This window comes from Choristoneura fumiferana, chromosome 20, assembly GCF_025370935.1.
Source record: "Choristoneura fumiferana chromosome 20, NRCan_CFum_1, whole genome shotgun sequence".
Lineage (NCBI taxonomy): Eukaryota > Metazoa > Arthropoda > Insecta > Lepidoptera > Tortricidae > Choristoneura > Choristoneura fumiferana.
Window position 1 is genome coordinate 8,808,726 of NC_133491.1, and position 21,992 is coordinate 8,830,717.

The 21,992-nt window shown below is 39.0% G+C and overlaps 3 protein-coding genes and 2 pseudogenes across 4 annotated transcripts; 4 read left to right on the forward strand and 1 right to left on the reverse strand.

Moving 5' to 3' along the window:
* The first annotated feature begins 1,312 nt into the window (after nucleotides 1–1,312).
* On the forward strand, nucleotides 1,313–2,438 carry LOC141438896 (larval cuticle protein A2B-like). The gene is made up of 2 exons (XM_074102946.1): nucleotides 1,313–1,334; nucleotides 1,803–2,438. Exons 1-2 carry the CDS (start codon nucleotides 1,320–1,322, stop codon nucleotides 2,262–2,264), a joined length of 477 nt encoding a protein of 158 aa, XP_073959047.1. The 5' UTR covers nucleotides 1,313–1,319; the 3' UTR covers nucleotides 2,265–2,438.
* Nucleotides 2,439–4,103: 1,665 nt separating this feature from the next.
* LOC141438898 (cytochrome c oxidase subunit 5B, mitochondrial-like) lies at nucleotides 4,104–5,659 on the reverse strand. Of its 2 annotated transcripts, none has more exons than XM_074102948.1 (3): nucleotides 5,552–5,659; nucleotides 4,908–5,109; nucleotides 4,104–4,325 (listed from the first exon to the last, which is right to left on the reverse strand). In XM_074102948.1, the coding sequence occupies exons 2-3, from the start codon at nucleotides 5,104–5,106 to the stop codon at nucleotides 4,144–4,146; spliced, it is 381 nt and encodes a 126-aa protein (XP_073959049.1). In that variant the 5' UTR covers nucleotides 5,107–5,109; nucleotides 5,552–5,659; the 3' UTR covers nucleotides 4,104–4,143. The 2 variants fall into 2 exon arrangements, with proteins under 2 accessions (XP_073959049.1, XP_073959050.1); XM_074102949.1 differs by having other exon boundaries at nucleotides 4,908–5,112.
* A 477-nt stretch (nucleotides 5,660–6,136) lies between these two features.
* Nucleotides 6,137–7,337, forward strand: LOC141438900 (larval cuticle protein A3A-like). The gene is made up of 2 exons (XM_074102950.1): nucleotides 6,137–6,227; nucleotides 6,684–7,337. Exons 1-2 carry the CDS (start codon nucleotides 6,216–6,218, stop codon nucleotides 6,909–6,911), a joined length of 240 nt encoding a protein of 79 aa, XP_073959051.1. The 5' UTR covers nucleotides 6,137–6,215; the 3' UTR covers nucleotides 6,912–7,337.
* A 7,192-nt stretch (nucleotides 7,338–14,529) lies between these two features.
* LOC141438981 (cuticle protein-like) lies at nucleotides 14,530–16,889 on the forward strand (annotated as a pseudogene).
* A 3,004-nt stretch (nucleotides 16,890–19,893) lies between these two features.
* On the forward strand, nucleotides 19,894–21,964 carry LOC141439171 (outer dynein arm-docking complex subunit 4-like; annotated as a pseudogene).
* The last annotated feature ends 28 nt before the right edge of the window (nucleotides 21,965–21,992 follow it).

The following is a 21,992-nucleotide window of genomic DNA, read 5'->3' on the forward strand; positions in this document are numbered from 1 at the left end:
ACATTTGACGAACACATAAATATGACATCTTAAAAAAATCCTAGGTAATAATTTGCATAGTAAGAATTAGGTAGTTATGAAAAACAATTATTATGAGTTGAAATGTTTCTTATTATTGCCATTATTAATAAGAAAATTATGATATTGTCTGTTATAAAGGAAAAAATTATGAGAAACAACATTATGAGTTGAGATGTGTTCTTAGTATGACATTATGAGTAAAAAAAATATGAACACTGTCTGTTATGAATTCCGAAATTAGTAAGAAAAATTTATGAACAAAAAAAGTATGTTTTTTTTTATGAAGAGTGATTATTATGAACACAAATCGGTAGTAAAATAAAAAATAGGACTAAGAATTTTATGAGAGTCAATATGGACTCAAACAGGGCATATTGATCGCAGATATGAATTATGTATTTATGCTAATTAGTTAATCCTGTTCCAATCGCACATTTAATCGAAATTCTATAATGAAGTAGAACTAGGGTTATATTTTAAATGTAGCCTTACTGAACATAAGGCCTTTTAATTTTGAGCAGCCTGTGGCAGATCGTATCCTTTTGCGACTGTATTGTTTTTTAACTAAGGATAAGGCGTTTACGCTTATTTACAAGTATACATTATTAGGTACTATGCATTTCCGGCTTGACCACAGAGCTAATAATAAGTAGAATAGAAATGTGAAGTGAGCTAAAAGCATAACTAGCACAAGGCTATTATCTAGCTATGAAGTCATGCATTGTACACATTTGACGCTTCTAAAACTGAGCTTAAAAATAAATCGAGTTTTGTTCAAATCTGAAAAGAAAGTTGCCTTAGTTAGTGGTTATTTATTTACTAAATGGTCTTGCAAATTTACATATTCCTAATTTGGATTAATATTTAGATATTGACATTAGACTTAGAGCCCAATAACAGGTGCAGTTAAGGAAGATATCATTTGATTGCAAGTGCCGTAGGGTTTATAGTAGAATAAGTATACGAAACCAATTTATCAATATGCCACATACCTATTCCTTGGTGAAAAAAAATAAGAAATAAATCATATCTACAAAAAATGAGCGCCCACCCCACAGCGCTTCTATTTACGTCCACGTGCCTGATGAGTACTGTAGATGACGCCGCAACGTGTAGTTTGGGAGCTTGCTCTAATTAATTACTTGCGCAAGCGCAGCTTAAAAGTTCTATGTTCACGAGTGCGACAGTTCCTAGATTGGCAATACTGATGCCGAACATTCGAGTGAATGCAAGGCAATGCTATAAATACGAGCTGCAACAGACCGCGGCTTACTCCAGCCCATTGTTGAGGAGCCGCGATGCACGCGCACGGGGTAAATGTTAAGTAACTTGCTCTTATTTTAATGACGCCATCATGATCATTCATTAAACCATTATCAAGCCGCTATTCTTATAATTTGCAGAAGTTAAAGTTAATTTTTAAGTACATGTGTGTAGATGACGTGTATTCCTTAGCCCGCAGTTATTGTTATTGGTTAACCATAGGCCCAAATTAGTGCCTTTTCCTGCCTTTTCACACAAACACACTGGTTATCGGTGCCGGGTAGCAAGCGCCGGGTACCCGGTGTGCCGGGTAACTTACAAGTAGGTACATGTGAAAGCTACTGTACCCTTATACCCTTGCACGAACACTATCGGAACCCTTTCGACTGACAAGAAGTAATTTAATTATCTTAGTTTTGGTGGATTGTTTCATATCAAATGAAATGGTGCTTAGATATTTCGGATGCCTGCATGATCACTGATAATCTAGTACTTAAGTGCACTTCTTTCTTCCCCAGCTACTCCTTCTCCCAGTGGCCGCCATGAGCATTATAGTGACGGACCCGCCACCCACCGGCGACGAGTACAAATACTCGTACGACATCGAGGACCCAAGTACCGGTGACACGAAGAGCCAGCACGAGGTGCGCCGCGGCGACGTCGTCAGTGGCGCGTACTCTGTCGTGGACCCCGACGGGACGCGGCGCACTGTCAAATACAGCGCCGACCCCACACACGGCTTCACAGCATTCATACACAACGAACCAGTCCTACCTAAGTCAGCACAGTATCAGGACATCCATCAGGTTACAAAACAGCCACTTAGACCGGTTGCTTACGGCCTTTATCCTAAAACGAATTATGAAGCGCCGACCTTCTTTTTCACTCCCGCTAACGAAATTAATTCCGAGCGTGAGATATTTGCACAAGGACAGTATTTCAAGCCAAATGCCGTTAAGAGATTAATTCAATTAGTGTAGAATGGTAGAGTAGCGTAATCACAGATAAGTACTAGGTATAGTATCAGAACTGAATGCTACAGTATTGTTTCACCATAGCGCTCTTAAAGTTGTCCTATAAATGTGATATTAGCAAGTTTGTTATAGTGTCAGTAGTCCTAGTATTTTCGGCCGCAAACTGCAGGGCTACTACGAAACTCGAAACTCGAATTTCGTATCGTACCGTCCCTCTCGCTCTCGTATTAAATAGTATTAAGTGTCAGAGGGATCGCACGATACGAACTTCGAGTTTCAAGTTTCGTAGTAGCCCTGCTAAGCCTAGGTATACTATGAAGTGCAAAATTCGAACTTCGTATCTTGCCGTCTCGCTGACACCTATATTATTTAACACGAGAGTGAGAGGGACGGTATGACACACTTCGATTTTCTTTGTAGTCACTTTTGCCAGCGGGCAGAGGGTTTGGGCCCATCTCTCTCATTTTCTTTTTATTGCCTCCGAGAGCTCGTCGCATAGTAGTTCCATCCATCTCATTCTCTTTTAGGCTTGACATGATGAGGTACTATAGGTTATAGGGCCTTACAGTGCGCGCAATGAACGCGGCTAGCCACGCTGCCCACTGGTATTTATTTCGCTTTTTTAGTTCGTTGATTGGTTGTAAAAGTGGAGTTAATAAATATGTATTACTTAGTTGTATTGTTGTTTTAATTATTTCCGGTTTTAGGTTGACCACACAAGGCATGGATTGATGAGTTAACTATATTTACTCTCTGTAAAAGATGCATACGGACGACGGACGTAATTCAATGTAATGCATCATGTAATGTAAATGCAAAATATATTACTATCAGTCAATATGTTGAAAAAAAACATGTTTTGCGAGAAATACTATTTTAATACGCGATGCGTACACCATAATTTATCTCGTACAGTTGACTGTTAAGTAACGGCTATTACCTCAGACAAGCATTTATGGTAGTAATTGTGAACTGTTCCGGCGCGATGTAGTATAGTGACCGCACTAGTCAAGGTCGTGGTTCGACGCTTAGTGGGTGAACAGTACCTAGCCTAAATTAACAAAAAAGTGAAACCGACTCCAAAAAAAAAAAATGGAACCTACTACAAAAACCTTGAAAATATTTTTCTAGGTAGGTACGTAATAGACATACAAACATTATGGAACATAGAACCTCCTCCTTTTTTGAAGTCGGTTAAAAATATACCTAAAGTTGGAATATTCCGTACAAAATGCGAAATTCTTAGAAAAATATTACTTATTTTTTTCGTAACGGCTACGGAACCCTATTTCGGGCGTGTCCGATACGCTCATGGCCGGTTTTTTTAATTTTATAGCTAACAGATTTATTTTATTATTTTGTATTAAGCTAATTATTAGTTTTCATTCGTTAGGCGTATTGTTACAATATACAAAAAAAATGTAACCCTCCAAATTTTCCACCAACAACCAACGACCAACGTCGACAATCGTTTTTAGCTACGTTTCCTTCCACTAGAAATGTGCGAGAATGTGTTGCGAGGGATGTGTTTTTCATTTTCCACATCTCTGGTGGAAACACTGAGCAGAGCGAGGCGAGGTAAATGAAGCGTTTCTATTGGTTATTGAAAAATACATTCCTCGCAATATACAATCCTCGCACATTTGAGGTGGAAACGCTGCTGAGTTACATAACTGAACTTAAGAACATACGGTCTAGTCACTAAAAATTACATATTTGAATATGCAAAATGTTAGACGGTATCCTTATCATTACTCCTTCCTAACACGATTGTATTTTCAAGATGACAAGCCTTTTCTAGCCCTTGCTTATCCAGAGACATACCAAACTACATTAAAACCACAGTTAAAGTATAAATATAAATATTATCAAGCAACAGCGTCCGTTAGAAGAGGAGCGGCGCGACGGGGCACAGCTCGAACCAGTAGCCGCAGTTGCAGCGCTTGGGCTCGCCCTGGTGCAGCCACATCCACTCGATGTGGTTGGTCCATTCGTTGCACTTGCAGCCCACGAGACGCTGGTTGAACGCGCTCGGCATCAGGTTCGGACGCTCGCGAGTGCCTGGACCTACATGTAACATACTTTTTTTCAAAAAAAATAATGCGATAGAACATAACATAAATACTTATACCTTTCCGACAGAAAACAGTTTGTGAAGAGCAAAAGTTGTATGGCGACATACTTAATCTTTAAAAATGCATGTTTTAGCTGGGAGTCGTCTTGTTGAATGACGGCTTTTTTAATAAATTGTGCCTCGACCATGCAATTCTGAACCAATGCGCATTGTTTACTAGTTTTCATTACTAACCAAAAATTACGAAGCAAGTAGATGAACCTGAATCTGACGGTGGCCCATATAAGTCGATATGAATACTCGAAATTACCAAAAATTTAGTAACAGAGCGGAATTGCATACCTGAGTAATTAGAGACACTGTATGAACAAGATGACAATACATACATCGATAGCACTCCGCGCCTGAACAGCAGAACAGAGAACCAAAATACAAAGCGACGGTGACTATTATCAGTCGGATCTACAATTTGGCCATTTTGGGGTTATTACGTCAAAGTCAATATAAAACAGTATATTTTGGCTTTGGCACAATAATTGCAGATCCAACTCCAGTAAATAATAATCTAAAGATACCTCTCTTAACACAAAGCATGCGGAAGGGGTCGCAGTCTCCGGCCAAATGCGCCAACAGCTCTCGCTTCTCGTTGCCAGTCACGTGGTCCAAAGGGTCAAGGAAGGAGCCGTAGGCGCGCGCGTCGTCCCGGCGCGGGAACGCGCGACGTCGCAGCGGCAACGCCTGGCGCCATAATGGCAACGCTCGACGCCACGGCATGTCCTACTTGTCCGGCAGTAAAATTAGGCATCATCAAATCATTAACAATAGTGATATGGTCACATAAATTAGACTTAGGTGGTGCCACCGTTTATGGTACAGTATATGGACGATCGAGCTTCGCTTGCGCGCGCTAAAGCGGGAAAATACGTTTTTTCGGAGATAAGACCAAGCCAGATCGATTTTTCGCGTCCAAAAGCCGCCCCTCCATAGCAAATTTCGTCAAAATCGTTAAAGCCGTTTCCGAGAACACCGATATAAATAAATATATAAATAAATAAAAAATTGCTCTTTTAAAGATATACAGTCTAATTATTCCTACAAATTAATAAGAATTCAAAACATGCATAAGTAAGTAAAACTAAAAAACAGTTATTTGTTTTTTAGTTTGATCTTGATCAGCCGTCGAAAGCCAAGGAATAAATTTTTCAAGATCAATACTTACGTGTTTTTATGCAATTTAATATTAATTAATCCTTCTCCGTACAATTAATTACTTTGTAAATCGTTATATATTGTATTTACAATACGTTGTCATAAATAGACTTATAGGTTTGACGGCAAAGACACAAGTGACATACCTAACGTCAGCGAAAAACGGGTTGTCTACTATTCCTAATTCGAAATCCCTTGTTGGTTTGCAACGAAAAGTTTCTTGCTATAATTTTAATTAACGATTAAGGTGCGAAGCTAACCATACTTGATATTAGATATATTTAAATTGTCCCCAAAGACAATAATTATTTATTACATCAGCGCCGAACAAAAATGACGAAGCAAGGACGAGCCGCCCAAAGAAAGCCGCCCGCCATGCAAGTGAACTTTACATGCTCGAAATCAATCCAAGCTTGTTTGTTCTCATTCAAATATAATACGGATCAATTCAGTACACCACCATAGCGAGAAGAGATTAATACTAAGATGTTCAGATTGGGCAACTCCCAAAAACAACCGGTTTATATGAACTCGTACAGCTGCCACAATGCTATAATCAGCTATAATGCAACGCCTGAGGCGGTCGAGACGCGTATAAAAAGTTCGCAAGATTCAATTGAGGCACATTCAACTTGAGGTATACTCACAGTGAAGTCACAGTCATCTCTCCCAAAATGGCTTTCAAGGTACGACCGAGCTTTAGCCTTTAGCTTGAAGCTAATTGCTATTTACGATTGTTTATACCACGCTGTACTGTCAAGGTCCATTGTTTAGACTTACCTATCATCTAAATGTGCGGTTCTTACAATACTTAAAAGTTTTTATTTACTTTCATTACGCTATTAAGGCCCTTCTAAGCAAATGACCCTGTTAAATATTCATTTTCGTTCACAGACGAAACATATATTTACCGCAAGTTGTTTTTAGTCGACTTCAGGGAGCTTTTTTCACAAAAATTTCTTTTAAAACTTTGTTATCTTTTCTGTTTTGTTCTCTATTCAACTTCGACTATTTCTTATAGAAAAAACAGTGGCGAACAGCCCGCGGAAATTGCTCACAGGAGCTTAGGGATAAAAATAGTTCATTACCTTTGCCCATACTTGTAAGTCTAATAATGATAATGAAAAACTGTTTTATTTCAGCTGGTAGTGCTGGTGTGCGCGATCGCGTCAGTCCGCGCGGGAGTGGTTGCCCCCGCCGTGTACTCACATGCGGCCCCGCTCGCGTACGCGGCGCCCGCGCCGGTCGTGCACGCCGCCCCAGTAGCCTACCACGCCGCCCCCGTCGCCAAGGTCGTCGAAGAAGTCAACACGCACCCGCAGTACAGCTTCGCGTACGACGTGCAGGACGGACTCACTGGGGGACTCTAAGACCCAGCACGAAACTAGGATGGTGATGTCGTACACGGATCTTACTCTGTTGTCGACCCCGATGGCACCAAACGCACCGTGGAATACACCGCTGATGACCACAATGGTTTCAACGCTGTTGTGCATAAGGAACCTCTCGCCGTGAAAGTGGCCGCACCCGTTGTCGCTAAGGTTGCCGCTCCGGTCGCTTACCACGCCGCCCCGATCGCCTACCACGCTCCCGCTCCCGTGGTCGCTAAGGTAGCCGCTCCGGTGGCCTACCACGCCGCCCCCGTTGTCCACGCCGCCCCTGTAGCCTACCACGCTGGCCCTGTTTACCATCACTAATTTGGGACCACTGAAGTGCTAGTCATTATCTTAACCCATTGAAATCTTAATTTATTGTTTAATGCAACCATAACATAAAAATTAAAGATCTTTTTTTAATTTGATTTATTTTATTTACCTACCCATTGCAACACGACTCCCAAGTTAAAGAGTAGAAAAAACCTGCTTTCAAATAAAATACCGGCCAAGAGCGTGTCGGACACGGCTAAAATAGGGTTCCGTAGCCATTACGAAAATATTAAGTAATAAGTAACTAATATTATAAATGCGAAAGTAACTCTGTCTATCTGTCTGTCTGTCTGTCTGTTACGCTTTCACGCCTAAACCGCTGAACGATTTGGATGAAATTTGGTACAGAGATAGAATAGACCTTGGAAAAAACATAGCTATCTTTTATTGCGAAAAAAAGGTATTAGGGGTTGAAATAGGGGATGAAAGTAATTTGGTAAGTTCTCGCCGTCGAATAAAAACTATGAAACTTGGCATTTAGGCTCTTAATAAGAAATAAATCGATTTTGTTTGAGCTTTTTTGAAAATTCGACCTGCGAGGGGATAAATAGGTTGAAAGTTTATATGGAAGGTCGTCATTATCGAAGATAAATCGATGAATCTTTATTAATCTAGCCATTTGGCACGTGATAAGAGATAAATGTATGTTTGTTCACGCGTTTTTAAATTCTCCCTGTGAGGGGGTGAAATAGGGGATGAAAGTTTATATGGAAGATCGTCTTTGTCGAAGATAAATCGATGGTTCTTTATGAAACTTGACATTTGGGCACGTTATAAGAGATAAATAGATATTTGTTCACGCGTTTTTTTTTTTAATTCTTCCTGTGAGGGGGTGAAATAAGGGATGAAACTTTATATGGAAGATCGTCATTGTTGAAAATAAATCGATGGTTCTTTGTGAAACTTGGTATTTGGACATTATAAGAAATGAAAAAAAATTTATTTTATTTGCAAAACATCTGTTCATGTTGAGATGTTTAAAGTATATAAGATTGATAGTCTCAATTATTACAATTACCTTTTAAGAGTAGGCACGCAAAACATGTTGAATATGTAACAAGACGCAACAAGGATAGTAATAATTAAATTCAATGTCAACAATACAATTATTTAAGTATGAATACAAATCAAAATTGACAATTTAAACGAAATTTTGAAAATTATCATAAGCTTTTGGACCAAGAATAATTTCGTAAGGAAACCTACATACGTCGTCAACAGCCGGAACATACAACAGTCCACTGCAGAACATACTATTTGGCCACAATGAACGACATCGCCACTTGCATCCACCGGTTATGGTGAAATGAATAGTATTTGTTCAAGCGTTTTGAAATTTATACCGGCGAGGAGATGTTAGCAGAGGAGATGATGCAGTATTAGCAGTGCCTTTTAAACTTATAGCAAAATGTACGCAATGTGGGCTTATTATAGATGGCTTATTGACATAGACGCAGTCAGACATAAAAATTATGATTTTCAGATTAATCTTATTTATTGTGCTATATAAGAGCTACCTTTATGCAAAAAAAACAAGCTTCTAGGCCAGCCGGAAGTGCCCTATAATTTTTCTGTTAGAGGCAATTTGTATGGACACACCTTTTTAATGACTGTAGCTTTTGATTGCCTTGACCTTAGAAGTTTGATTTTTTCACAGCTTTCGAGACTATTGACCTTAGTTTAGGGTTTTTAATCTCAATTCGATACCGATACTCCGCGCGTTTACGAGATAGAGGATCTTGACAGACAGACGGACGGACGGACTGCAAAGTGATCCTATAAGGGTTCCATTTTTTCCTTTTGAGCTACGGAACCCCCAAAACACTTTTTTTCCGCGGCGCTTTTAAAATTTCGACCTATTTATATTAAATATAATGACCCGGATAACTCACGTCTTAAATCGAGTTTAGCTCGACATGTTTCGGGCTAATCCGTAGCCCTTCGTCTTCGGAGCAACGCGACTCAGCGGCTGCTGCAACACGCGCACTGCGCCCTATTTATCTACCTATTTATTATATATTTATTATTATTTATTTTATTTTCGACCTATTTACTTAAAAATATGGGGATGAAAGTTCTTAAGGCATTCCAAATTTACTATAAGTATGTTTATCGGAAATATGTGTAGCTATGCTTAGTAAAAATGCCGTTTTAATTATAATCCTACCCTCAGGTGTCAAGAGTTCACTATGAAGAATAATAATTAGTCCTTTTGTGTTGGTAGGGTATAATACACGTCGTATTGCTAAAATGTGGCTACCCGCAAAATATTTAAGTTTTACCAAAGAACATGGATGTATGGATGGATGGAAGAACTAAAAAAAAATAGTTTATATTTATAGCAATGTATTAAAGTAGGTTTTTTTTTCAGTAAACTGTGGAAGTTTCTATGTGCTATTTGGCAAAATAGGTATCCTAAATAAATTAAATACTTCCCAAATTTATTATTCCACGCGGACGAAGTCGCGGGCAAAAGCTAGTTAAGTAATATTTTTCTAAGGATTTCGTATTTTATACGGAATCTTCCAAGTTTAGGCATATTTTATAACTTAGGCTGCTATTTACTCTTAAACTATTAATTAACGTTTATGTCACACAGACCCAATTATCACAAACACAGGTAATAATACTAACGCATTTCGAACTCATTACGAGTTCATTTTCAAAGCAAAACCAAAGGACATAGGCGTTCCTAATCAAATGACGTGCGAAGGGTAATCTTGGTAGTCTAATGTTGAATTGACTTCTATTTGTCATACTGAGCTCAAACTTGGCATATTTAAGTATGTGTACTCACAAAGTAAGGTTCCTAAAAATGACGAGTTTTAAAGATTTTAGTTTATCTTAGCGCTATGTTTTTTGCCGCTTTTATTGTGCACTATTTATTTTGTACAATATAGAGTTTACTTATTTACGTACACAGGTACAATTATTATATATATTTTTTTTATTCTGTGGACTCTTAGAATTATTAAAAACCGGCCAAGAGCGTGTCGGATACGGCCGAAATAGGGTTCCGTACCCATTACGAAAATATTTACTAATATTTTTCTAAGGATTTCGTATTTTATACGGACTCTTCCATTAGGTATAGGTATAGGCTGCTATTTACTCTTAAACTACTAATAATTCTCAAGCAAACTTAGCCGTTGCTAGCCGTTTCTTGTATAGTTAAACGTTAAAATATTTGAACTGTCCATTATTTTTTGTCTTCTCTTGTGGAGTGTCTTATAAATCTCAAATGCATTTCATAGTTTCATAGTGAATGCGTGCGTCTTCGAACTTTAAACATTTTTTTAGACTTTTGTATCGATTAGTATACCTTATTACTACCATTACCTTATTACCTACCATTAGAACATTACCTACATTTTATTATGTAGTATTTATCAATGACTGGGTACTTCATATAAAACGTCATTTCAAAGTGTCCATCTATCACCATAAAAATAATATTGTGAAATATAGGAAGAACAGGTAGGTAATCTATAAATACTATAAATATTTTCCTGGAATCTGCCTGTTTTCTACCACCATCTTGCTCGCTAATCCGGCCGTGAAGCAGCAGTGCTTGCACTGTTGTGTTTCGGCGTGGAGAGTAAGACAACCGGTGAAATTACTGGCACTTGAGGTATCCCATCTTAGGCCTCTAGGTTGGCAACGCATCTGCAAAACCCCTGGTGTTGCAGATGTTTATGGGCGGTGGTGATCTCTTACCATCAGGAGACCCACTTGCTCGTTTGCCATCCAGTCGAAGAAAAAAAATCTCTCTACCAAACTAATAGACATCTACTTATCGGAACTTTATGTATTTCAATAGCACTTTTCACATTAGTAAGGGAGATCCGATGTTTCTGTCAGCGACGACACAATTATCGGTCTTTTAGCCAAGATTTCGATAGAGTCCGATATATTTAATATGGTATAATGTAGGTTTCTTTTTCTACTCAGACTAGCGACTTAGAATATTAAACAGTTAGACGCAACAATCAGCCAAAACGGTAGAATATTCTCGGTCCGAAGTAATCTGAACTTTCTGAACTACTTAGCTCTATATCTCTATCCTTTTGTTAGCTACGTGATAAAATCGTATCCAATATTCCTATCAAAGTTTCTTCAATAAGAGTCTAGGAGCATACTTTTAGTTCCCATCTACGTCTTTTATTCATACAGTCTCACAAAAATACGTCTATAGTCTTTTGAAGCGCCCTTTTTATGCAGTGCATGCACAAATTAATTAATAGGTATAACATGTATTGTATTGTGTTCAAGGCCTCTCGTATGATGCTTGTAAGTACAATGACAACGGACTCAAGTCCGTGTCTGGAATGCTCGGACTGGAAGAGCTCATTACTGGGTTATTATTTCGAGAGGTTCAATTGTGTTCAGACTCAAATTTTCAGTTATAAAATTAGAAATATATCGTTTATTGTTTTTAAGTTGCTTAAGATATTATCACTGAAACTTGTGGGTAAATACATTTTATTCTATTTTATCTTTTTTTCACAATAACTTAAATTTCTGCACAAAAGTCAGTTACGTGGTCAGGTTCGGATTATCCCTGACTACTTTGTAGTATTGTAAAAAATACAAGGTATAGAAAAACTTGCTGTTTAACACATGGATTGAATGTTCATAATATGATATACCATTCATGCAAACACAAAAAAATAGGACATTGATAAGACTATTTTTCTACATTTCCCGTTGTTCCAAAATACACCGTCATTTTCGTAGCCACACTTATTAAGTATATTTTAAACAAAAAAAAAGGTCAAACCTCCTGTAAATCCTTTTTAACTATAAGCAACTTTGAAATAAGACTGCGTAAATATGACGTTATAAGTTTATCGCAAGCTATAATTATTTATCTATAATTAATGTAATAAAGGTTCAAGTTAGATTTGCGTCAAAGATCGAGCGTCATTTTCGTTACGGTTGCGACTTGGTGAGTATGGGTAAATAAATATTAATGTTTTACTGGTGCTGTGTCATTTGCAGTTAAGTTATTCAATATTGATTTCATTTGCTTCAAACCTATAGGATATTTACTGCAGAGCCGCGAAAGTAAGAACTTTTCAATTTCGTGGTCATCATTTTCGTGGTGCTATGGGCCACGAAACTGATTAAAGACCACGAAAAAGATGATTTTCCCTACAAGTAGAAAAATACAGAACACTTTTTATAGAATTTTCTGCTTTTTACAGTGTAACCGTTTATGCCGTTATTTGGTTTAATTGATTTAAATGAAGAATGGTTGACCGTCAACAACATTTGCTCCAGGTTGGTTATAGGAATTATGACCAGTGCGACGCCAATTTCGTTAACTGGCGAGAGGTTCAAGAATTATTTGCCCTGAATGTACGTGTGAAATGTATATATCTAAATATTAAAAAAAAACTTCGTCATTTAGAGGAGCATTTTGTTGTGTTTGTTTCGTTGTAACATAATTTCGTTCGGGTCTACCGTAGACCTACACGGGGGAAGGTATTGAAAGCTGTTTTGGTTTGTGAGTTGAAGTTATTAATCTTACTTTAATTAAATAATTTCTAGATAGTATTAAAAGGTTACAAAAAATGACAATTTGTAGTCGTCATTTTCGTGGTCAAGTTTTAATTTTTTTTTATATAGATATCGATTGTCTATTTCTGTTGATACCTGATTAATTAAATAATGCTTATTCTTTTCTCATTATGATCGAATTTTCATTCAAATAGTACAATTATAAGATTTTAAAATAAACAAAATGTTCTTTTTCGTGGTCTCGTGCTCATTTTTGTTACCGTTAAAATTGGATTTTTGCTTTTTTTAACCAAAATAAACTTTATCGATCTCTTATAATATAAAGCATCTTATCGGTACATATCCTTATGTTCAAAATAAAACAGACCACATCAAAATGTGTGTTTATATTTCTGTAAATTTATTCTTACACCTCAAATAATTACCCACTTATCTCCGTAAATATTTTTTATAGTAGCATTCAATGTTTTACTTCCAATACGTGTTACAAAATAACCCATAAAATATAATAATGATAAAGTGAAAAATATTGTTAACCCTAGTAAGCTGTCAGAGGGTTATCAAAGATTGTTTTAAATGTTTTTTGTGGAAATCTTGGCTGAAAGGCCGATAATTGTGTCGTTGCTGACAGCTACATCGGATCTCCCTTACTAATGTGTAAAGTGCTATTTAAATAAATAAAATTCCGATAAGTAGATGCCTATTAGTTTGGTAGAGAGACTGGATGGCAAACGAGCAAGTGGGTCTCATGATGGTAAGAGATCACCACCGCCCATAAACATCTGCAACACCCATACATCTCACCCATATATGGTATTGCAGATGCGTTGCCAACCCAGAGGCCTAGGATGGGATACCTCAAGTGCCAGTAATTTCACCGGCCGTCTTACTCTACGCCGAAACACAACAGTGCAAGCACTGCTGCTTCACGGCAGGATTAGCGAGCAAGATGGTGGTAGCATTTTTAATTAAACAGGCGGATTCAAGGAAAATATTTATAGTATTTATAGATTACCTACCTGTTCTTCCTATATTTCACAATACTATTTTTATGGTGATAGATAGACACCGAAATGACGTTGTATATGAAGTATCCAGTCATTGATAAATACATAATAAAATATAGGTAATGGTCTAATGGTAGGTAATAAGGTAATGTTGGTAATCAAGGGCGGAACCACCGTTGTGGGCACGATGGGCATGCCCACAACCCTAGACTTGTGACGACAATTTGTTCATGAGTCATGATTGTTCATGAACGAGTTCGTGCTCCGACTCGCGCTTGGCCGATTTTCGAGTGGCTGTGACCACAACCTTTTTTGAGGGCTGGATCCGCGCCTGGTAGTAATGAGGTATACTAATCGATACAAAAGTCTAAAAAAATGTTTAAAGTTCGAAGACGCACGCATTCACTATGAAACTATGAAATGCGTTTGAGATTTATTAGACAGTCCACGAGAGAAGACAAAAAATAATGGACAGTTCAAATATTTTAACGTTTAACTTATACTTTGTTACAAAACGAAGGCTTAGAAAGTTTAATTACACTCTCTTAAAAATAACGATCCGTTTTGTCCCATACAACAGCGAATTTCATAACGCTTGGCTAGCACTCAAGTAAACGCCCGAATTTTCCGCCATTGACAAATTGCAGCTCATTTCCAATTGCGTGCACATTCATAGTGATGCGCACCATAATACTAAGTGCGAACTTGAGCTGGTGTCACAACGGCTGCTGGTATATATACTGAGCCGGACTCTTCGGGAACATAGTCGCACTTGACTGCACTCAAGATATCATCATCTGGAACAATGGCCTTTAAGGTAATAATCTATTCTCGAACATCCTTTACAGCATCGTCGTTTATCGATTAATGTGATTATCTATTTTAATTTGATTGATTTCAGGAAAGTAAGACTCAATCTTACTTTCATGATATCAAATACAATTTTTTTTTCTAAGTTGCTATAACTCCTGGTTCAATTAAAATTGAACACTTTTATTTAACTCAGTATCATTTATCAATAACTCATGCTTCCATTATTAGAATCTTGAAATTGTTATGGATTTTTTCCATTAATCACCTACTTAACAGGTTTCCATCTCATGAGGCACATGTGCCTCATGTCATGCGTGACTTTACTGGTACGTCTATGAGACACCAGTGCCTCATGCCCACTGTATAGATAATGCAGTTGTTCTTTCGATAAATAATAAATTTTATTAGGTTTATATTATATTATTTTTATTGTTGAACCACATATAGATAACCAATGAAAATTACTATGGGGACATTGCATTGGGGATATTACATTGCTTTATCATTACATTTCTGTGGGGACGTGTCAAGAGAACACTGCTCATTGCTCCAAGTAAGGGAACCATTTAAATATAATTATAACGTCTAGACAAGCATTATATTTTGGTGTAGTTTATAACTAATCACATTAGACTTGCTGTATCCGTAATTAAATTTGTAGTAATTCCGCTTAGCTGGTATATTCATAAACAACTAGCTGGTGCACGCGGCATCGCACCGGTGTAGTTTTTTTTTTAAATTTCTATGTCTTCTTTCATAAGAACCTTCTCCTGACAAAAGCAAACACAACAAAAAAAATTAGCGAAATCGGTCCAGTCGTTCACGCGTGATACCGTGACGAAGGGAAATAGGAATTCATTTTTATATATTATGATTTCAGTCTTGGCTTTCCCAGCTTTTTATGTAATTACCTTGTTACTTTAGATTACAAATCACAGGTCTCGTAAGGGATACGGGTGGCTTAGCTTATGCAGATAAAAATATATGAATAGTCGTCGTAACGCACGAGCAGTAAAACTACGTATTCACGACAATCAAATACACATCTTCCCTAGGTGACACCTGTCTCTGGTAGAGGTCGCTTCGTGTAATTCTGCCATGGTGTGTATTTTTACTTATCATCAAAACGTAGTTTGACTACCTATTCGTATATTCATATTTCTCACATTATAATTTATCGTAGAAAATAATGGCTATTCTCATTAGGATGCGCGCGGCATCAGCGTTGTCCTTGACGGCCGTATCCTCAGCTTGTTAGTAATTTCTCCGCGCGGCGCTTGCGCAACTGCTCTAGTCTCGCCCTCGCTAAACCGTGTCACTGTTTCAAGTACAACTATTATGACTTACATTAACTCGTCAGGTGTCACAGGCATGAGTTGAGATTATTATTTACTTATACGTGAGTGTCAGCATCCATTCTCAAGGTAGTTTGTTGGTATCACAATTGATTGTCTTTGTTTGCGCTTTATAAGCAAAGAAATCTGGCACCATATGCGATTAAAACAGTAAATAAGGGTTTTACAGTTTTAATTGAATATGGTACAAATGTCCTATAGATGAGGGATATGCCTAGTTAGGGATAACAGGAACACATATCATCATCATCATGGTGCAAATTATGTAAGAACAAAATATGTGAATTATTATGTTTATTTTTGCAGTTCGTCGTATTCTCCTGCCTAGTGGCTCTCGCTAAGGCAAGCGTAGCCCCTGTGGCCGTAGCGGCTCCGGTGGTGGCGGCGGCGCCGGTGGCAGCCCGCCTGGAGGAGTTCGACCCGCTGCCGCAGTACCGTTTCGGGTACGACGTGGCAGACTCGCTGACCGGCGACTACAAGAGCCAGACGGAGCAGCGCGACGGGCGACGTGGTGCAGGGCCAGTACTCGCTCGTGGACCCGACGGCACGCGCCGCGTCGTGGACTACGCCGCCGACCCCGTCAACGGGTTCAACGCCGTCGTGCGCAAGGAGCCGCTGGTGGCCGCCGCCCCGCCGTCGTCGCCGAGCCCCGGTTGTGTCAGCCCGCATCGCCGCCGCTCCCGTGGCTGTCGCGCCCAGGTACACGGCTGCGTACACCGCGCCGGTGGGCGTCGCCGCCGCGTACGCCGCGCCCGCGAGGTTCGCCGCCTATACTGCGCCCGTAGCCGCCGCTTACACCGCTCCAGTCGCCAGGTTGGCCGCATATTCCGCTCCGTTCGCTTACAGATACGCTGCGCCCGCAAACTACGTAGCTGTTTAAGATCTTCTCAACGAACGACTGATATTTTATAACTAATGGCCTATTAAACGTTTTTATAATCGTACATGTTTATTCACTATCCCTGTGTACATTAATATTGATAAATTAATTTGAGATCTAGCTATCGTTCTTGTGACGACGTTCAAATAATGATGAACCTGGGTCCTATTTAATAAACGTTACAATCTTGAACATGAAACTACCGTGAGACTCACTCATATTACCCGGATAACTCACGTCTTAAATTGAATTTAGCTCGACATGTTTCGGGCTAATCCGTAGCCCTTCGTCTTCGGAGCAACGCGACTCAGCGGCTGTGTGCGCGTATTGCAGCCTGCGCTGTGCCAAGTTTCATAGGCGGGAGAATTATTCGGGTTGCAGAAGCCTCGTTGGTCGGACTAATTGATCTAACTACAACAAAACAACACCAATCAACTTTTATCCTGAGAAAGTATAAAGTTCCCGCGGGATAGAAATAAGTCTGTTTAAAAAAACCATTAATGACAGTGAATAAATGAATGAATTCGAATATGACTATTATATAGTATGTATGTATACACATATATAGTATATATAGTAAGTATGTATATATTATACATACATATAGTATGACGCAGTATATAGAAATTGGCTCAGGGAAAATGCAAAATTCCCGCGTGATAGAAGTAAGTAAATATAACTTCGGGACCGATTCTAAAAAAATAAAATATTTATTAGCAATCGATCAGTATCAAGCAACGGAGCATAAAATCCTCAGGACGCATACATGTAACCTGAGAGCCACGTCACGTCATAGGTATGTTGAACCTAAAGCTAATAATTATTACGGTAAGAGAACGAGAATATACATCACTCCACGATTATTTAATAATATTCCTCTGGAAAATGATTGTAAATAGTCTTAAAGTTTTTTAAGAATAAACTAAAAAAGTTTTTGCTAGAAAAATTGATTCGCAAAGATAAGTGTATACTGTAGTCGTAAAATATAAAAACAGGTTTTTATTATAATTAAGCTTTGTATAGTGTGCGGCCCAGGGCCCGGTTGTGTGTGGGGAGTTGCGCCGTATTGCAATGGAATAGGGTGCGGGCTGACAGCACAGCTCGTCTGGGCCGGTAAGCATAACATTAAGTAGATAAGTTTTAATTAAGTAGGTACAATGTTTCTAAAGTGAGCGCAATATTCGCCAATAAACGTCATAGTTTGGCGAAATAGTTATGTAAATAAAATTATGTACCTTTTTGAGAATAAATAAAAAACAAAAAAACAAAAAAAAAAATCTTTCAGCAGTAAAAAGCTTTATACTATGCCTGATTGACAAAGGCTAATTTTCCTCGGCAAAATGCTAAATTCCCGAGGGATAAAAATATATAAGTGGATCGACCGAGCAAAATCATTTTTCACTCATAGAAAGCTCTACTGTTTCGGATTGAAATAGGTCTTTTTTGCCCCGAGAAAGCGTAAAGTTCCCGTGGGACAGAAATAACTTTTAACCCCATTTTTAATTTTTTTATTGTTAATCAGAGTCTGTAGCTTTCTATTAGTGTTTTTTTTAATCAGCCTCGATGTTGAATAAACTTATTTCCATCCCGTGGGAATTATGCATTTTCCCGGAGAAAAAGTAGCCTACGTGAGTGAGTGTGGTTTTTCTATTGGAGAATTTCTAAAATCAGCCACGAATTTTAATTCGCTTACTTCTATCCCACGGGAATTTCACATTTTCCCCGAGAAAAATAGGATATGTGAATCAGGGATAGTCCAGCTTTCAATAGGTGAAATTTTTTTTTAATCAGGCTCGAAGTTGAATTCACTTACTGCCATCCCGCGGGAATTTTGCATTTTCCCTTAAATGAAGTAGCCTCCGTCAATCGGGGATAGTGTAGCTAGTTGTTGGTGAAAGAATTTTTAAAAGCAGTGCCAAAGTTGAATTTACTTATTTCTATCCCGCGGGAATTTTGCATTTTCCCTTAGAAGAGAAGTCTATAAAATGAGGAATAGTGTAGCTTTCAATAGTCACCAATAGGTGAAAGAATTTTCAAAATCAGCCCCGAAGTTGAACTCAGTTTTTTCTATCCCATGGGAATTTTGTAATTTCCCGAAGAAAAATACTAATAACTAATTTAATAAGACCCTGACTTGGTTATAAGACGTAATTGGAGATAAACAACCAAAAAAACTTCGTTTCGGTTTATGAATAACGGAGTTCTGAGGTAACAAACATAAATAAAACAAAATATTCGAATTGACATCCTCCTCTTTTTTAAAGTCCTATATAAATGTTGTTAGGTTATTTTTAGTAGTACCTCTTTTTAGTTAGGGTTCCGTTTAACTAGGAACCCTTATAATAGTTTCGCCATGTCTGTCTGTCTGTCCGCGGCTAAGCTCAGAGATGGCATCAATATTCATATCAGTCACGTTGACACAGTGGTAAAACAAAAAAAAAATTTTAGGGTACTCCCGGAGACGTAAAGTGGGGATGATTTTTTTTCTCGACTAACCCTATACTCGTAGTATGAGATATCGTTGGTTGGATAGGTCTTAAAATCATTGGAGGGTTGCCAATACGATTTTTCGATTCAGTGATCTGTTTACGAAATATTAAATTTTAAAGCGCAAATTTTCATTAAAAAAGAGCGTCCCCCCTCTCTAAAATCTAAACCGTTGAGTGGAAAATTAAAAAAAAAAACATCATGGTAGTAAGTAGGTATATCAAATTTACAAGGAAAATTATAACGGCTAAGATTGCTTGAGAATTATTAGTTGTTTAAGAGTAAATACGAGTAGCAGCCTAAGCCTTAGACCCTAAGCTAAAATATCTAAACTTGGAAGATTCCGTTCACAATACGAAACCCTTGGAAAAATATTACTTGATTTCTTCGTAATGGCTACGGAACCCTATCTTGGGCGTATCCGACACGCTCTTGGCCGGTTTTTTACCTTTTATTTTATAGCATGTACCTATCTCCTTAGCATCTCCTTGGTCTTTACATATAGATCGAATCACATGATCGAATAGAACTATGATAGAAAGTCAAATATTTATCTATGATATTGTCAAAGTAATGGTCGCTTTTGATCTTAGAAGTTATTTTAGTTTTTTGATGGATTTTGCGCTGTCATCGTTCATCCACCATTACGTCTCATATTTCGTTTTCTAGATTTTTTTTATCGTACAACGGCAAAACTTACTAGACACTGGCAAAATTGTCCTCCAATGGACAGCGCCATATTTTTCTAAAAAACAACCACGTAGTTTTTTGATATGAAACTTTATTTTGTTAGAATTTTTACGGTTTAAGAGACATTTTATAAATCATATTACGTTTTGAGACATATTTTATATATCTATACCTAAATCATGGATCAAGCAAAGCAGACTTTCGGCGCGTTGACTGTATATCGAGAACGCGGCGCTTACCTGAGACGGCTCGAACAGTTCGTGAAAGCAACTGCTGCGTACGATGAAGCATCTAATAACTGTCCTGAGGACGTGCGCACGCTAATCGGGCGCAGCCAGGTGTGCGCGGACGCCGTGCTACCCGCGCAGGCGTACACCGACGCGGAGCTCGCGCTCAAGCTCGAGCCCTCGAGCATGAACGCGCGAAACATGCAGGCACGCGCCATGTACGCCATGTGCGACTTCGAACGCTCGCTCATCATGAACTACCCGTGGCCGCAGATATCGACGACAAACACCTACTTCAAAGAAGGCATCGACGTAGGCCTGGAAACCATAGAAGACTGCATAGGAATTAACGCCGGTAATGTCATGATGGATTTCTTACCTCTAATCAAACAAAACATGGAGATATTTACTGATGCTCATGAACCACAAGCTTTCCAACACGTTTTCTCGAATCCCGCGACCAAAAAAACCGATTAAACTGACACAAATGCAAGCAAGAAAGCACGAAATACTGGCGCGAGTGCTCGCCATGAAATATCTGGGACCCATGGCCTACGACAAGTTTTTCCTGCAAAGTCTAACTAACGCTCGGTCTATCAAATCTGCGAATGCCGAAAGGTAGCGTCCAACTAAAAATAATGATTGCAGAAACCCTCCGAACTTTGACTGAGCGACAAGATATGTTGCGGACTCAAAGACCTTATTATTCCATTAGGTTAGCTGAGAAAACTGACTCTAAGTATCAAAACAAGTATAAAGGGGAAGTTTTAATAAAAGAGCGTGAAGTTGGCGCACGCACCGTCGAGTCCCTTCTGAGGCAATTGGACCAGAGCTTGCGAGACAAGCGAATCATGGACCTTATGTCACAAGCCGAACGAACGCAACGGTATCTCGATACGAAAACACCCGCACGCTACCCGACAAAGAATCGTATACGGATCGCTTATACAGAGCTGTCGGGATGGTTATTTATGCCAGCATCGTTTGTCCTACACCCTTAGTGAAAGGGGAAATCGACGGCGCATAGCATTCCTCATGGGCTTACCGGTTGGACGACCAAAATCCTTTGATTCAGTAATGGCGAAATATCCGTACAAATTTGTTGACGTAAAGCTAGCTACTCAAAAAGTCATGGCGACCTTAGAAATGTGTGAAAATGCTACAATGAAATGTTGGCTACAATACGAATTGGCTCGGTTGCTTTGTGAGCAGAAAAATTACGCACTCACTAAATATTACGCGAAACGTTGTCAAAGAGATGCTCAGGAAATCGGTAATCCAGCGTGGTGGCTCAACGGATGTTTTGTTCTCATGAGTGGGGACATGCAACAGGTAATTCAAACGAGGTTCGCATTCAAGTCGAAGAAGCATACGAATGGGCGAAGAAAGTGCAGGAGGTGGAGCAGGTTCAGGCGTTCCTTTATAAATGCGGGGTGATGGCGTCAGAGACGCCGTCAGCAGATGAGCGTAAGGCGATCGTGCAGCGTGAAAAGCAAATTCTGAAGATCATGGACGACACTTCTAAAGTGGACACACAAGTGCTTTTCAAGCGCATGTCGAACGTCCCGGCGGGTCGGCGCTTCTCGGTGCTGCCGCGCAAGGCGGCGCCCGGTGCGCAGCCGCCCGACCGGCGGCGCCGGCGCCAGCGCGGCTGTCCGTTATCCCAGGCGAAGAGGCGGCGCTACCTGCACCACCCAAATCAAAAGTATTTGGCTACCAACTTTTTGATCTTTGACTACGTTCCTTTACAAAGCTATTCAATT

Bases quoted from the DNA above. Each gene is read 5' to 3' on its own strand.
- LOC141438898 (XM_074102948.1), bottom strand. From the start codon at position 5,106: ATGCCGTGGCGTCGAGCGTTGCCATTATGGCGCCAGGCGTTGCCGCTG. The intron at 4,326-4,907 runs GTATCTTTAGAT...TGTTACATGTAG, and splicing joins CATGCTTTGTGTTAAGAGAG to GTCCAGGCACTCGCGAGCGT.